The sequence below is a fragment of the Furipterus horrens genome, unplaced genomic scaffold (genome assembly GCF_987537825.1).
Source record: "Furipterus horrens unplaced genomic scaffold, mFurHor1.1.pri manual_scaffold_17, whole genome shotgun sequence".
Lineage (NCBI taxonomy): Eukaryota > Metazoa > Chordata > Mammalia > Chiroptera > Furipteridae > Furipterus > Furipterus horrens.
In genome coordinates this window covers 109386637-109404126 of record NW_028327187.1, presented here as the reverse complement: position 1 = coordinate 109404126, position 17490 = coordinate 109386637, and the positions used below count along the sequence as shown (strand labels likewise).

At 36.3% G+C, this 17490-nt stretch overlaps 1 protein-coding gene across 1 annotated transcript in view; it reads left to right on the top strand.

Moving 5' to 3' along the window:
* The window catches only part of PPEF1 (protein phosphatase with EF-hand domain 1), a 57704-nt gene that overhangs the window by 4085 nt on the left and 36129 nt on the right, over positions 1–17490 (top strand). The window contains exons 2-5 of the mRNA XM_090264166.1: positions 1739–1866; positions 5294–5354; positions 9213–9376; positions 15591–15709. Of these exons, the coding sequence (XP_090120292.1) occupies positions 1739–1866; positions 5294–5354; positions 9213–9376; positions 15591–15709 (472 nt within the window). The remainder of the gene's footprint in view (positions 1–1738; positions 1867–5293; positions 5355–9212; positions 9377–15590; positions 15710–17490) is intronic.

Sequence of the window (17490 nt, the reverse complement as noted above, 5' to 3'; positions counted from 1 at the left end):
AAGGAGATTACCATTTCAAGTGTTAATTAAGAAATTATGTGTGGCTATTTTACATTGATTCTAACACTATCTGAATATTTTATATATTGATATATATATATATATATATATATATATATATATATATATATATATATATATATCAGAGAAGGAAAACTCTGATTCCAAAAAACCTCCGCTGCCTTGCGGCATACCTCTTCAGGGGAAAGGCTAAGGGAGTAAACCCCGACAGAAAATCCGGAGCCGGAGTCCCTAAGGCGGTTTGACGTTGTAGTCAACACCGGCAACTCCTGCGGTGCACCTGAAGCCAAGCTGTATTGACTCCGTCTTTCCCTTGGACCCTTCAGCTGCGAAGAGAGGGGGGGTCTGCTGCATGGGCAACAGCAGACCCTCCATATCACCCTGCCCAGGCTCTGTAGCTTCAGCTTCACTGGAGAGGACACTCCAGCGTCATCGCAAGATGTCAATTCAATACCGGAGGAGACAGATACCGTGTCACTCCCGAGTCGGACTGCACCGCCATTCTCGGCGGTGCAGATAGACTCTTAAGAAGCTACACCATCGTCTCTCGAGACGGACGGCTGCCGACGATTCTTATGAAAAGTATATTGTGGTTTTATGTATGTGTATTTTAAATTTATATAAAATAGTACCATGTTATATTTCATTCTATCTCTAACTTTGAAAAAATTATTTATTGTTTTTCTGTTACATTTGTCCCATTTTTCTCACATTGCTTCCCCCCACCCTACCCACCCCTTCTCCCACAGTCAGTCCCCACCCCATTGTCCATGTTCGTGGGTCATTTATACTAGTTCCTTGACTCTGTCTCTTAACCTTTTAATAACTGTTCTAACCAAAGCATGACTTTTTAAAAGTCCAATCATGTTGCTACAGGTTTATTTAAACTATTGCTTCCCCTTGTGGCATAATAGTCTATAGTGTGCACCCACCACAGTTGCACATTCTCCTTCCTAGTGAGAGACAGTCAGGCTGCATTGGCATCAAACTTCCTACTGCCACAAAGAAGCATTGTATCCCCATATGTCTCCTTTATGGACTGTGTGAGAATTGCTTTGGGGTCTATAGTGAAGAACGTAATTGTTACTTCATAGGGCCTATGTAGACTTCATATGCTTAAGTAGTGCCATAGGTAAGTGCTATTATCCCCATTTTACAGATAAGGGAACTGAGGCTTTGAGCATTTTAATGACTTACCCAAGGACACATAAACAGTAATTAGCAGAGCTGGGATTCAAATTCAGGTAGTTTTACTCCAAAATTCTACTCTTAATGTCTATGACTTTATTCTTCTCTGAATATTTGAAACTTGAGGACATTTTACAGAAACATGAAGGGAAGCCCTGGCTGCTGTGGCTCAGTGGATTGAGCATCGGCCTGCGAGCCAAGTGTCGCTGGTTCGATTCCCAGTCAGGGCTCATGACTAGGTTGCACGTCAGGTCCCCAGTTGGGGGCGCAAGTGAGAGGCAACCACACAGTGATGTTTCTCTCCCTCTCTTTCTCCTTTCCCCTCTCTCTAAAAATAAATAAACAAACAAACAAACAAATTAATTAATTAATTAATTTTAAAAATGAAGGGAAATCTCATTGTTTGTAGTCTTTATGTTTGTAGAACTGAGGAATCCAGGTGGACTGATTTTTTTCTGAAGCACCTTTGTCCCCCCCATAGCTGCCTAGTAACTGTTTTCTCTGACTTGAATGTCTTGTGGGTCTGCAGAAAAGAGAGCCGCATTGGTCATCCAGAAATGGTACAGACGGTACACGGCTCGGCTGAGGACCAGGCAACGTTGTGCTCTAACTGTCTTCCGGTCCGTTGAGTACGCTGATGAGCAGGCCCAGTTGCAGGTCTGTAAGCTTGTTTCTCCTTTTAGTAAAATGCTTCTCTTTACCCCTTGTTATTGAAAGAATGACAGGTTGGGGCCATTTTGTAAGCTGAGGAACATTGGTGAAAGGCTTTAATAAAAGATATAGGACATTATCTTGGAACTAGCTGTTGAGAGAGTATGATTTGGGATGAGGATGGCATTTTTTTAATTCTGAAGTTCACATTTTTAAGAGGGCTACCAGACGTCTAGTTAACTAATAAAAATGGTCTTATTCTATTTTGGGGTACATGCCCCAGTAGGAAGTAAAGTTGCTATTTTATGAAGACAAAAACACTGTAAGGAGTTAAAAAATGGGAGAATTTCCTGGGAACAAACCTACAGGAAGTGCTAGAAAAAATATAGAAAGATGTGGAAGGCCTTTGTCAAGGTTGCAAAAAACGATATATAAATCTAGTTTTAATGCTTATTGATAGAAAAAAGTACTTTTTAATAATAAAAAGGTATTAGAAAGATCTCAAATATACTTGTTAATATAAAATCAACTTGTAGAACAGTATATAGAGTTTTATCCCATATATATGAAAAAAAATTAAACATACAGCAAAAGTCTGGAAAAAGATACACAATGAAGTGTTTCCAGTGATTATTCCTGAGGATGGGAGTGCTATTAATAGGTGGGAGTGGGTGGGAGAGGAATTCTTATTTTCATTTTGTATTTTCAACAGTCATACTTATCTGTAAATTTATTTATCACATAATCTTTAAAAATAATTAAGACAATTTCAAAAGGAATCAAAGAAATTGCTGAATTTATTCTTGGCAGCTATAAAAATGATATACTGTGATTCAAGCAGATTCTCCCTTTGCCCTGTTTAGCAGTTCACAGTGTGGGCTGTCCTTTTAAGCACTATAGAATATAGTGATGAATGTAAAGATAGAGTGAGCTCTCAAATTCATATGCTTTATATGCACACATTCCAGTAGTACTAAATTCTTTAATATTGACTCTTTTTTATAACAGATTTATTGAGATACAGTTCAGCTAAAATGTAAAATTTAATGGCCTTTAGTATATTCCCAAAGTTGTAACCATTACCACAAAAAATTTTAGAACATTTTCACCCCCCCCCAAAAAATTCTCTATACTCATTAGCAGTCACTCCCCATTCCCTGGCAACCACTAACCTGTTTTCTGTTTCTATGCATTTGCCTTTCCTGGACATTTCATATACATGGAATCACACGATATGTGATCCTTTGGTACTTCATTCCTTTTTATGGCTGAATAATATTCCATTGTATGGATACTGTATATTTTGTTTGTTCATTTCTTAGTGAACTATCATTTGAATTATTTCCATTTTCAGCTATTATAAATAATGCTGCTATGAATATTTGTGTGCAAATTTTTGTGGGAACATATATTTTCAGTTCTCTTGTGTGTATACCTAGAAGTGGAACTGTGGGCTCATCTGGTAACTCTGTGTTTAGCTTTTTGAGTAATTGTTAAATTGTTTTCCTAAGCAGCTGTACCATTTTACATTCCTGCTAACAGTGTATGAGTGCTCCAATTTCGCTACATGCTTGACAATACTTGTTATTATTGATCTTTTTGTTATAGCCATTCTTTTTTTAAGTATATTTTATTGATTATATTGTTACAATAGTTCCAATTTTCCCCTTTGCTCCCCTCCACCCAGCACCCCCCTCCTCCAGCAATCCCCCCCCCCCAAGTCCATGCCCATGGGTTGTACATACAAGCTCTCCCACTTCACCCTTTCATATATTCTTCTTTTTTTTAAATACAGCCATTCTTAGTGAAGTGGTATTTCATTGTGGTTTCTATTAACTTTTTATCTCTCTATCTATCTATCCATCTATCTATTTATTTATTACTGTTGACACTATTACATATGTTCCCCACTTCTCCCCTATGCCCAACTCCACCCAGCCCCTGCACCCCCAGCCTTCATCACACTATTGTCTGTGTCCATGGACTATGCATATATGTTCTTTGGCTAATCTCTTCATCTTTTTTTATCCAGTCCCCTCCACTTCCCTTCTTTCTGAGCTCTTTCAGTTGGTTCCATCTATTCATGCTTCTGGTTCTATTTTTTTTTCATCAGTTTATTTTGTTCAATAGAATCCAAATATAAGTGAGATCATATGGTATTTGTCTTTTTCTTACTGGTTTATGTCACTCAGCATAATAATCTTTAGGTCCATCCATGCTGTTGCAAAGGGTAAGAGTTCCTTCTTATTCTTCTTTTTTACAGCTGTATAGTATTCCATTGTGTAATGCACCACAGTTTTTTTATCCACTCACCTACTGATGGGCACTTGGGCTGTTTCTAGATCTTGGCTATTATAAATAATGCTGCTTTGAACATAAGGGTGCATATATTCTTTCTGATTGGTGCTCCAGGATTCTTAGGATATACTCCCAGAAGTTGGATCACTGGGTCCAAAGGCAACTACACTTTTAATTTTTTGAGGAAAACCCATACTGTTTTCCCTAGTGGCTGCACCAGTCTTCATTCCCACCAGCTGTGCACTAGGGTTCCCTTTTCTCCACATCCTCGCCAGCACTTGTTGTTTGTTGTCTATTAACTCTTAATCGACAAACCCGTCGATAGTATTAAAATGATACATTTTTATATTTGTATGGAAAGTCTTCCTTCCCTCAACTTCCAAACCTATTTCCAGGTTTATAAGGTTCTTTAGTGTTCACTCTTTACGGGAGGCAGGGCTTGGAGAAGTTATTTATGCTGTATAAATGCAGGTCTTTGCAGATAATTGGTACGCATAGAGGCAGTATCTAGGTGATGGTTGCAATGCTGGTGGATTTCCATCTTATCCTCCCTCCCTCCTTCCTTATTTCATTTCTCAAATATATGGCATTTAAGAGTATCTCTTAACTCTTCATCTTACTACCAAAAGGAAAAGAAGAGATCATAATGAACAAAATCTAGTAGCCATCTTAGGTTGGTTTCCTAGAAGCAGAATCTGAGACAGGGATTCCAGTACAAGTGATTTCCTGAGAGTGTTCTCAGGAAAAACGTTTAAGGAAATGAGGAAATCAAGATTAGACAGAGGAAGAAACTAGGCAAAAATATGTTTGTTTGTTTGTTTTTTGGGGGGGAGAAGCTTGACCTTGGCCTGGTCCCATTGGGAGCTCTGAAGTGTGAGATGAATAACAGTTTATCCCATCCAGCAGCAAGGGAGGTGTGGGCCTGAGGTGTAGCATCCTTGTTTCAGTTAGCCATTTTCTACGGGCAGCCCCCCAGGAGGGTAGATATATGGTATCCTAGGCAGCTCTGGGGAAGGTGCAGCTTGGGGATGAGTGCCCCAGAAGAGTAAAGGGGTCTACATGGTACACCAACAGCATTTGTCACAATAGCTGTTTAGGGTTCATTAAGTGATTAATGTATTTTTATTTTGTCCAGTTGTCGGAATTTTTTTCCATCATGTTGGAGAACTATGCAGATATACAACAGAAAGATCCAGGTAAGTAAAAATTTAGTCTTTTGGAAAGCAGTCATTAAATATTAAATCATCCTCATCAAGGGATGTAAACTCTGAAATAGGAGAACATTAAACATTTTAAAAGATGCCCACCTATCTTGTCTATGTGACACCAAGCAACTGGTGCAGTTGGTTCAGCTGGCTTTTTTCTTCTCTGATGAGTGTCAACTAAATTGACCATTGAATTCTTTCTCTTTCAAAAAACTGAATTAGATTTCATTCAATGTTAATTTTTAAATACTTTCTCCGAACCATGGTCTATTGATATATAATAGCAGCTTAGTAAGGAGGATCTTATTCTTTCTCCATGAAAAATGGAGAGATGTTATATTTTTTGTTGCTATGGTGAACAGGATATTTTCCCCATTATACTCATTATTGGTGGTATTTATTAAAGATATTGATTTCTATTCTATAGAGTGTTACTTTTGAATAACATTAATGAAATTATTTTTATTGCTCATATTTCTTTAATTTTTGCCTATGCCATGTTGTCAGGTACTCTAAATATTTCATTTCATTTAGTCTTCATGACACATCAGTGAGGTTAGAATTATTATCACCCCCTGTTGTGGATGAGAATGGTGAGGCTTAGAAGGTAACTTCCCAAGGTTGTTCATCTCATCAGTGGTGAAGTTGTGATTCAAACAAGTATGGTTAAGCTCTGTATTATTTTAATTCTTCTATAAGTTCTGGGAGTTTTTCAATTGATTTTCTCAAACGTATATATTTAATCTCACTGGCCACAAGTAGCCTTATTTTTATATCTTTGTGTCCAATAGTCATTCCTCTTATTTTGACTTCATGTTTTGTTACATTGGCTAGAGATAGCAGAACAGTGTTAAAATGAAACAGTGAAAGCAGGTATCCTTGAATGATTTAATAGAAAAACCATTATTTTTCATTTAAATTAAAAAAATTATGTTAAGGAAGTATCTTTCCATTACTATTTTTTTGAGTTTTTAAAAACCAGGAACTGGTATTATATTGTATGAAATATCATTGTGATAACTATTGAGTTTGCTATGTGGACACCCAACTGTTTTAATCAGATTCATAATTTAGAAAAGTAAATAACTGTAAATGTAGTTCAGTTGGTGATTTTCTTTTTCCAGCAATATCTGGAGCTTGTTTTCAAAGTGACATGTGGATGGTAGAGGCAGAAATTGTTTTGTTTTGTTTTGTTTTTAAATTATGGGCTTAAAATGATCCCTATCCAGATTTAGAGTATGTACTGGGTAAAAGAAAAGATTGTATATAGGGGGCAGTTTTTAGGTATTTTCCTTAGAAGAGCTTGTAAAGGTATCATTTGATTATAATTTAAAATTTTATTATATTTAGTTTAGATTCATGTTGACAGAATTATAAAATAAATAGGTAAGGATTAAGTCTAAGTAAATGTTGTACAAATCTCCATATATTGTTAGCATTTATTAAATTATTATTATTAGTTATAATAGTTACAGCCCACAAAGACAGTTCTTACATTTGAAATGTTAAAGCTTTTAATTATTTTTATACATGACCTACATTAGCTATATGTTATTGTTTATTTTAATGTGGCTAAAAAACAGCAGAAGGATTATGATTTGATGTTTCTTGGTATTTCATATTGAGTAGTTTTGACCAAGAATTGATTTAAGGAAATGGTGGTTTTCCATATATTTATTACTGAATTTATAAGGAATGAGGGTCATTACATGTTTTGAAGGAAGGGCCAGACTGACCTTTTATTTTGTAAGAAGAAAAACTTTTAATTTTGTTCTTAAAAAAACAAGACTGGCTTTTAATAACCTGAACTAATGGAATTGACTTGATGTGTCAGCTGATGAGAAAGGGGGAGTTGACAGAACATGGGTGGAGGCAATGATTGGGAAAAGAAAGTCATTTCTTGTTTATATGTCACAGAGTTGGGATTGCTCAATAAGTCCTTTACAAGATGATATGGTGAAACTGCTGTGGTTGTTTTGTTTTTGTTTTTATTTTCCCAAGAGGAGCCTGATATTTCAGTGTGTAGAGTTAAGAAAAAGACAGTTTTCCCTTAGAGCAAGATGCATCTCTAAGAATTAGAAATGAGTGGCATAATCATTATGATAGTTTAGTAGAGTATTTAGGTTTTATTGCCTGTATAATGAATCTGAGATAAAATTTACCAAGATGCTATGCATTTCTAGTTTTCAAACATAAAATGAAATAATTACGTTATTCTCAAATCTCAAACCAAATCCAAAGGAAAAACAACCTGCTGGACCACACTGAAGACAGACATTATTACTCCTAAGTTCAACTTCTTATAAAATATCATCAACCGTTTTCCCCAAAATATTGGATACACAGTAATTTAGAAAGCATTTTTAAATTACCAAATATGGCTCTAGAAAAAATGTTCAAGTTTAGTTCTTAACTGTAATCTCTCAGAATAAGTGAATCATGAAAAGAACATGTTCTGTCTACATCTGCTAGTATCATACCTTCCAAGCATGTTCACTCTAAATTCATAAAGATAGAAACTGCTTGCAGACAACTTCTGATTAACGGCATTGGTGGCGATTCAGTGTTAATGAGTTGAAAAGTATGTTATCATCCTCTGTATCAGTTATCTGTTACTGTAATAATGCTGTGTATTTAACAATCACAATAGTTCAATGGCACTTAATAAACATTTCATTTTGCTCATAAGTCTACAGATTAGCTGAGTGCGTCTGCTGATCTTGGCAGGCTTGATTTGGCAGTTTTTCGGGTCTTGGCTGGAGTTCACTCATGTTTTCTGGAGGTCTGCTGGCTGGAGGCTGATCTAGGATGGCCTTGGCTAGGGAGACTAAGCTCTGCTCCACATGGTCTTGGAGCTTTCAGTAGGCTAGCCTGGGCTTCGTGGTAGTGGCTCAGTTTCAGAAGACAGAGCATGGAAACAAACACGTCCTTGTGAGGCCTTGGCTTGGAACCGGTATATAACACTTCACCACATTCTTGAGGCCAACACAATTCACGGACCAGCTTGTAGGGCCAGGGAAGTAGACTCTTGGTGAGAGTAGCTGCAAATCCCATTAAAAAGAGCATGGTCAGAGGTTGGGATAGAGAATAGGGGTCACTGTTACAATCAATCTACCATATCTCCTCTAATCTTCCTCTACCCGATTCAGCCAGATTTCTGTTCTTGGGCTGATCATTTAGCAAGAAGGGGCACTGGATATCAGCACCTACTGAAATGGGCAGTGCAGGCCATGCTCCATGGAAATGTGTCTCTGGGATAGAGGTCCTCTGGAATTTCTGCCATTATGATTTCTCATCTAACTTTATCTGCTTTGTTACCAAGGGGAAAAAGAATATCATGTCAGAAAATTTGTTTTTATGTGAAGATGGAGACAAATCAATTATGGCTAAGTAAAATTGAAAGTGTTTAACAGGGGAAAAATTGAATGTTGTACTTTAAGTTTCTGTAAATCATGAATAGCAGCAGATGTTTGAACAAAATACAATGCATTGTTATGTTTTCAACCCTATTTGTAAAAATCTGAGATGTAAGATGGGAAAAAAATGTAGAGTTAGAGCTTCAGAGTATCAAAATACCATGATTGACCAGTTTTTCATATGCTTCTTCCACCATTCTCCACTGATGAACTCAATGCTTTGGTAAAATGTCCACCCAGGAAGGGATGGTGATGATTCGTGTGTGTGTACCTACTGGTTTCAGAACAAACCATTCCTCGTGGTTATATGTGGCATACCTTGGTATTCATAACAGTTGGCACAGTACCTTACATGGGCTAGACATTCAAGAAGGTATTTAGTGCATTTAAGTATGGGAATGTTGATTTTTGCCCCCCTTTCTGTTTTTTTCAGAAATAGCAACTCAACTGTTTGATACTCCCCCGCCAGATACCAGTAATAGGTTTCATGCTCTAAGGCTGCTAAAAGTCCCTCAGTCCTATACTGGCCCTTCGCTGCATTTTCCACTCTCTTTGGCTTCTCTCCATATACTGATTGATACCTTTAAGATAAGACAGGTAAGTGGAAGCAGATACTACCTTGATTCATGTACATTATCACGTGCTCAATGACCATTTGTTGAACGCATAAATGAAAACAGTGCAGCAGAAATGCATTCCCTTGGGGAAAAGCTTCACATTAAGTGAGAGCTACCCTCTGCTTTGCTTAACCTGTTGAATAGAAGTATCCTCAGGTGCACAGAAACCTCCTATCTATACTTTATGGCATTCCTTTTTCTTTTTCTGAGATATAATTTGCCATCAAATTCACCATTTAAAGTATGTGATTCAGTGGTTCTTTTGTATATTTACAAGATTGTGCAACCATCACTGATATCTAATTCCAGAACATTTTCATCACCCCCAAAAGAAGTGTCATACCCATTACCATTCCCTCCTTCCCCACCCCAGAAAGTATAACCACTATTATACTTTCTGTGTCTATAGATTTGTCTTTTCTGGATATTTCATACAAATGAAATCATGTAATGTGTGGCTTCTTGTGTCTTTCATTTAACATAATATTTTAAAGGTTCATTTATGTCACAGCATGTCTTATTACTTCTTTACTTTTATTACTGACTAATATTCTATTGTATGGATCCACTGCTTTTTTTGTTTTGTTTTGTTTTCACAATAAAATAATATATTTTGAAAAATTTTATATGGTGGGGACTTTTGTTATAAAATGACTTATTCCATGTATAATAGATGATTACAGGTTTATATAAAGGCATTGTTCATACCATGCTTATCCTCCCAAAATATCTGTGCTACTTTTTGCTTTATTTTTTCAAAGAGTTTTGGTAAAGGTGAGGAGTTGGAAATATCTAGACGTAAAGGTTGCATGGAAAAGTCATCTGTCTTGTGTCTCTGTCTGTCTGGATGATTATTTCTTCTTTATATCTTTGTTTGCTGGACTTTCATGCAGTCTGATTTTCTGGAACTTCTGGTTGTTTCTAGTTTTGAGGTAGTTGTATTCCTTCTTAGTTGTGGAGGGAGACCCAGCATGTCTGTCTACACCGCCATCTTGGCCGGAAGTCCCTGGATCTACTGTTTTTATTTATCAATTCATCAGTGGATGGACTTTGGGATTTTTTTACCTTTTGGCTATTATGAACAATGCTGCTATGAACATTCATGTACAAGTTTTTACATGAACATACGTTTTCATTTCTCTTGAGTATATACCTAGGAGTGGAATTGCTTGGTCACATGAGTACTCTATGTTTAACATTTTGAGGAATGTCCAAACCATTTTCTGCAGCTGCGCCATTTTGCATTCCTACCAGCTATGAATGAGGGTCAATATATATATATATATATATATATATATATATATATTTTTTTTTTTTGCCAACACTAGTTATTTTCTGTTTTTCTTTACATTTTATTTTTATTTTAGCCATTTTAGTTGTGTGTGAAATGGTAGCTCCTTGTGGTTTTGATTTGCATTTCCCTGATGACTAAAGATGTTGAGCATCTTTTCATGTTTATTGGCCATTTGTACCATTCTTTGGAGAAATGTTTATTCAGATCCATTGCCTACTTTAAAATATGTTTGTTTATTTATTACTGAATTGTAGGAGTTCTTTAAATATTCTGAATACAAATCCCTTATTAGATACATGGTTAGCAAATATTTTCTCCCATTTTGTACGTTGTCTTTTCACTTTCTTGTTACTGTCCTTTGAGTCACTAAAATTCCTAATTTTAATGAAGTTCAGTTTATTTTTTTCTTTGGTTGCTTGTGCTTTTGGTGTCATATCTAAGAATTTATTGCTAAATCCAAAGGGATGAAGATTTACCCTTATGTTTTCTTTTAAGAATACAATAGTTCTAGCATTTACATTTAGGTCCATGAGCCATTTTCGGTTAATTTCTGTATATGTTATGAGGTGGAGGATCAAATGTTATTCTTTGCATGTGGATATGCAGCTGTCTCAGTACCTTTTGTTGAAGAGTCTTTTTTTTTTTTAAGTCTTTTTTTCCCCCATTGAATGATCTTGGTACGCCTGTCAAAAATTAATAGACCATAGATGTTTGGGTTTATTTCTGGACTCCCAATTTTATTACATTGGTGTATGGGTCTATCTCTATGCCAGCAGCACACTGTCTATTAATGTGGTGTATCACACTGATTACTTTTCTTATGTTGAAACACTCATATTCGTGGAATAAATCCCATTTGTTCATGGTGTATAATTTTTTAAAAAATTGTTGAATTTGGTTTGCTGGTATATTGTTGAGGACTCGCATTTTATTCATAAGGGATATTTATCTGTATTTTCTTTTCTTCTGGTGTCTTTGTCTGGCTTTGGTATCAAAGTAGTACTGGCCTCATAGGATGATTTATGAATTGTTTCTTCCTCTGTTTTTTGCACGAGATTGAGAAGGATTGGTGTTACTTCTATAAGTGTTTAGTAGAGTTCACCAACGAAGCAGTCTGGTCTTGGACTTTTATTTGTTAGGAGGTTTTTTGTTTGTATGTTTCTTTGTTTTGTTTGTTTGTTATGTTTGTTTTATCCTCAACCTAGTACATGCTTACTGATTTTAGAGACAGGGGAAGGGAGAGAGAGAAAGAGGGAGAGAAACAGCAATATGAGAGAAAAACATCAATTGTTTCCCTCTTGCAAACACTCCGACCAGGGCCAAACCGGCAACCTAGGCATGTGCCCTGACTGGGAATCAAACTGCAACCTTTCAGTTTACTGGATGACACTCCAACCAACTGAGTCACACCGGCCAGGGAGGAGATTTCTGGTTAACTATTTAATCTTTACTTGTTCTAGATCTGTTTGGATTTTCTGTTTCTTCTTGAGTCAGTTTTGGTAATTTGTATGATTCTAAGAATTTGTCCATTTCATCTGAGTTATGTAATTTGTTGGTGTACAGTTGTTCACAATAGTCTCATAATTCATTTTATTTCTTTAAGGTTAGTGGGAATGTCCTTGCTTTCACTTCTGATTATGACTATTTGCATTTTCTCTTTTTTCTTGGTCAGTGTAGCTAAAGGTTTTTGAACTTTGTTAAACTTTACAAAGGATCAGGTTTTGGTTTTGTTGATTCCCTCTATTGTTTTTTCTGTTCTCTATTTCATTTGTCTGTACTCTAATCCTTTTTCTTCCTTCAGCTAGCTTTTGATTTAGTTTACTTTTATTTTTCTAGCTCCTTAGTTTTAAGTGAGGCTTTTCATTTAAGATCTTTTTTAGTGTAGGTATTTACAGCTATAAATGTCTCTCTGAGCACTGCTTTTGCTTCATCTCATAAGTTTTAGTATATTGTGTTTCCATTTTCATTCTTCTCAAAGTATTTTCTAATTTCCCTTGTGATTTTTTTGACCCATCAGTTGTTTAAGAGAATGTTGTTTAATTTTTATGTATTTCTGAATTTCTAGTTTTTCTTCTGTTACACAAATTTCTAGTTTCATTCCATTTTATTCAGAGAAGAAACTTTGCATGATTCCAATCTTTTAAAAATCTACTGAGGCTTCTTTTGTGGCCTAACATCTGATCTATGCTGTAGAATGTTCCATGTACACTTGTAAAAAATATGTAGTCTGCTGTTTTGGGATGGAACATCCAATAGATGTCTGTTAGGTCTAGTTGTATGTCAGGACTCTGAAGTCTCTGTTCCTTTCACTTGTGTTCAGCTAGTGTTTTGAGAGCGTTTTCTTGAATCCCAGGAGATATTTTAATAAGAAACAAAAGGAAAGAAAAAGAAAAGAAAAATCTAGTCTGCAGATTGGCTCCATGTGAGTACACCCCTTCAGTGCTTAGCCAAGCTGTTTACAAATTTGTCTTAGCCTTTACTTCCTGCTTGCACTGAGCCATTTTTAAGTTGCCTTTTTCTGATATAGGATTTGCTTGGTTGTTATAAATTTTGACTGTTTTCCAGAGCTCTGACAAAGTTGATTATGACAGTTTTTATTCTTTGCTTGAATTTTTAAAGTGTTTCTGTGAAGGGATGGGACCTTGGAGCTATTTTCTCTGACATCACTTCAATACCCTCATTCTCAGGGTCAGGACTGTAAGGACATACCCTAGGAGTAAGAGTAAATTAGAAGTAGACTAGACATTGAAGAAAAGCTTTGAATCCTCTAATTCCTCAGACTGAATCGAGATCATTTTAGAGATAGCAACTGCTCGAAGCCACTTACAAAAGAAAACTTAAATCCTCTCTGGAAGAAAATAGATGTCAAATTATTTCTTCATGTTTTCACATTACTATGTCCAGAACTTAATAAAAATATTAGTTAGGCACAGGAGGTTACAAGATTCAGGAAGGAAAACTGATGATTTAGAATGCTTTTGTGGGGAAAATCCTTAGTAGTCTGTTAGTTCTCAGATGGACAGAAAAGAAGAGTCTACACACTAAACAACATCCAGGGGCTCTTCTCTTTCCTCCTAATTCTCACATTTCTTCAAATCCTGATTCCTATCTTCTAAAAAAATTAATAATGAAAATTCTCCAAATTTAAATAATATGTTTTTGAGATCTGGGATAGAAAATAATTTTATTATTTTAATAGCCATGAAAATGAAAATTTCAGGACACCATGAGTCATGATTGCTCCAAACAGTTTCATCTGTCCTGAATCCCACACCCAAAGCAGTATGTCAATACTGTGTAGATATGACCCCTCTCTCCGCCTTCAGTAAGTTAAACCAGGGCTGTCTAATAGAAATATAGTGTGAGTCACATACAGTATTCCCTCTCTTATCGCAGGTATTATGTTCTAGAACACCCCCCCCCGCGATAGGTGAAAATCCACTAAGTAGGAAACTTATATTTATTTTAGTATTTATATATATTTTGAGGCTTTATAAACCCTTCCCACACACTTATAAACCATTCCCAGTCCCTTATTAAGCTTTTCCACACTTTTATAAACACTACTTATGTTCTTAAACATATTCCCCACTCTTAAACCTACGTCACTTTAACAACATACGTATACAGTACCTCAAAATCCCACGATATAGCGAAAAATCCACGATAAATAATTAAATATATTTTTAAAAATCCTGCAATACAGTGAGGCCGCAGTAAGTGAACCGCAATATAGAGAGGGACTACTGTACATAGTTTAATATTTTCTAGTAGCCATATTAAAAAAGTAAAAAGAAATAGGTGAAATTCATTTTGATAATATATTTTATTTAATCCAGCACATATAATTGTCATTTTAATATGTAATCCTATTAAAAGTTTTTGATGAGACATTTAAATTTTTTTTCATAATACATCTCTGAAATCTGGTGTGTGTTTTGTGCCTGCAGCGTATCTCAACTTCAACTATCCCATTTCAAGTGGTCAATAGCCCCATAGGATTAGTGACTACTGTATTGGACTACCAACAGTCCTGAACCAAAAGTAATGTTAGCATCTGTTAAATTTATGTTGGCTATATTACTTTTTGGCTTATGTATTTGGAATATTTTCTAATTAAAAAAAGGGAGAACAATACACTGGATTTGAAACAAACAAGCAAAAACCCAGGAAGAGAAGACAGAGTAAATCTGTCCAAAACAATGATATCATAAAGAATGTAACTGAATAGAATGAATGGTCATAATAGGAGATAATCCAAGTGGTGTATTTGGGTTCAGTATATTTTATACTTACACCTGTATAATATAAATGTGCTTGCTGTTCTGTAAACTCACATCTGTGCACCAATAATTGAGCCATACCTGGGATGTCTGGCTCAGAAGTTCCTAGGGGCTTGTCTGGCTTCCTTTTGAGATGTTGCATAACCCAGCACCACCACCTAGTTTACATCCCAAGTGACAGGATATCCCACACAAATGCAAAGCAGCCCTTCAACAGTCTCTGTCTACTTCTCTTGTTCTCTCTCCTTTCCCTCCTTCTCTTGTACTTATTTATTTTTCTGTGTACTTCCTTACGTCAAGGGAGTCTCCTATTTTTCCCATCACTTCTCTTGGGTTTTACTGACCAAAAATAATCAGAAATGTTCTGTGAATGGGTGATGTCAATTAAGAGCATGAGAGTATAAATGTCCCAGGAACCATTCATTCATTCAATTTACAAATCTCTAGTGACAGCTTATTATATGCCAGACACTGTGCTAGAATCATCTATTTGAGAATAATTTAGAGGTGATCCTGAAATACAGCTGCCTGAAATGTGCTCATATGCTCACCTATATAGCTTTCTATGCCTTTCTTCCTAGTTTGTCACATTTGTTTCCTCTGCTTTTCCTTCACAGGTACTCCATGCCTCTTTTGTTTTAGAGATACTATTAGAAACTAAGGCGGCCCTGAGGCGGATGCCCAATTTTAGTCATATAAGTACCTGTCCTGGCAAAGACATAACCATCTGCGGTAAGTTTCAGAGCTGAGTTGCCAAATTAATATTTTGGAGCCTCTTGGTTCCACGTCATTGGCCTAACTTGAAAACTGCGTAAATTGGACTGTGTTAAGGGATAAGTGTTAATATAGAGTCATCTATCATGATAATACTGCTCCCCATCTTGTCCTTGTTTTGCATACCAGCTGGCAGGAATTAATTATGTGAGAAATTAGAGAACTCATAGCTTTTTATAAAGGCAGGCAGCATTTTAATACGGAAAACCACCCATGGGTGGAATAAGTGTTCTTTTCCCTCTGTCTAGCTCTCATTATCTTTGCTCCATGTTGCTTTTCCTAGGTGGGCCTCTGCATGCCACTTATGCTGGGAAGAGAAAGCCCAAGGCAGGGTGGAGATTATATTCATCTCTGCCCTTGGCTGCTGTTTTAGATTTTTCCAACTGGTCTCTGCAGCTTTTAGAAGAGTGGGAATGTCCCAGAAATCTGTTCCATGTTCTTCTAAATAACAAGATTGAGATTTTTGTTATTCTATAGGCCAGCCTGGCAGGATATTGCTTCACGAAACAGTACACATTGAAATTCAACACAGTTGGTGCTCAGCGTGATTGCAACTGTCTGAGAATGGAGTGCGTGGAAGCAACAGCAACTCCCTTAACTTCTAATTAAGCCTTTAGGTTACAAAACAGTGATTGTTATTTTTCAAATCAATTTTTAGCCCATGGTGTTTTTTTTTTTTTTTTTTTTTTTTTTTTTTTTTAACTCTAGCAGGTAGAAGTGGATTTGACAATCTAATTAAACCATTTCCATTTCTAGCTTCTTATAGTGGTGACAGGGACTTGATGTAGCAGTACATACTTCATGACGTGCCCTGACTCAGGTTTTTGAAGAAATTTTAACGGTTCAATTCCAACCTAATCAGGCCACCATGTCTTTGCCTAGCAGGTGAGGTATCTCAGCAGTGAGGGACCTTTTATTCAAGGCCTCACCAGCTCTTACTTTTCATGGACACAAAGGATTTGGAGTCACAAGGCTCAGGAAGCCATGCCTACCAATGAAAGCTATGGAGCCAGGGCTAGATTTGCTATCAGAAGCCAAACAGAGAGTGGAACCTGTTCCCACAAGTTTCCAGTATACCTCCAGTTGCCATTGTAGACTTATCTTTGGATAAAAGGATCTGAAAAAAGATATAAATTAATTAGAGGGCATGGAATCATGCAATCACACAGCAGCGTAAGAATGGAAGGGTTTTTACAGAGACAATCTGTCTATTACTTGCTCTCACAGATGAAACTGAGGCCCAGAGAGAGAAATGTTATCACCTTCCATGCATTTCTGTATAGTAATTTCCCCCACCCCAAGCTCACTCAGCTAGTTAGTGGCAGTCAAGATTAAAAATCAGGTGCTCCGGTTAGAGCCAGCCTCATCATCTGCTATCCTGACTCCACATCATACATTGCTCTGACTGATGTTTCATTTTCCATCATGAGATAAAAATTAGAGAATATAGATTGATTGGTTTCATTCATTTAAAGATCCCACATCTTGGATGTTTATTTCCAGGCTTTTTCCACATAGCTCCTTTTGTAGAGGGAAAAGCCAAGCCCAGTGTGTTTCTTTAGCATAGAATTATTTTCTGTCTTAATAGCTCCATTGAACTTAGAAAAATTTTCTCATCATTTAAAATAAAATGAAAAAATTGGGTCATATTTTCAAAAACAACTTCTGTTCAAGATAGTATCAGGAAAGGGAAAGAAATTGTGATGAAACCTTTGCCATTATTTTAATTTCCAGATGCATATT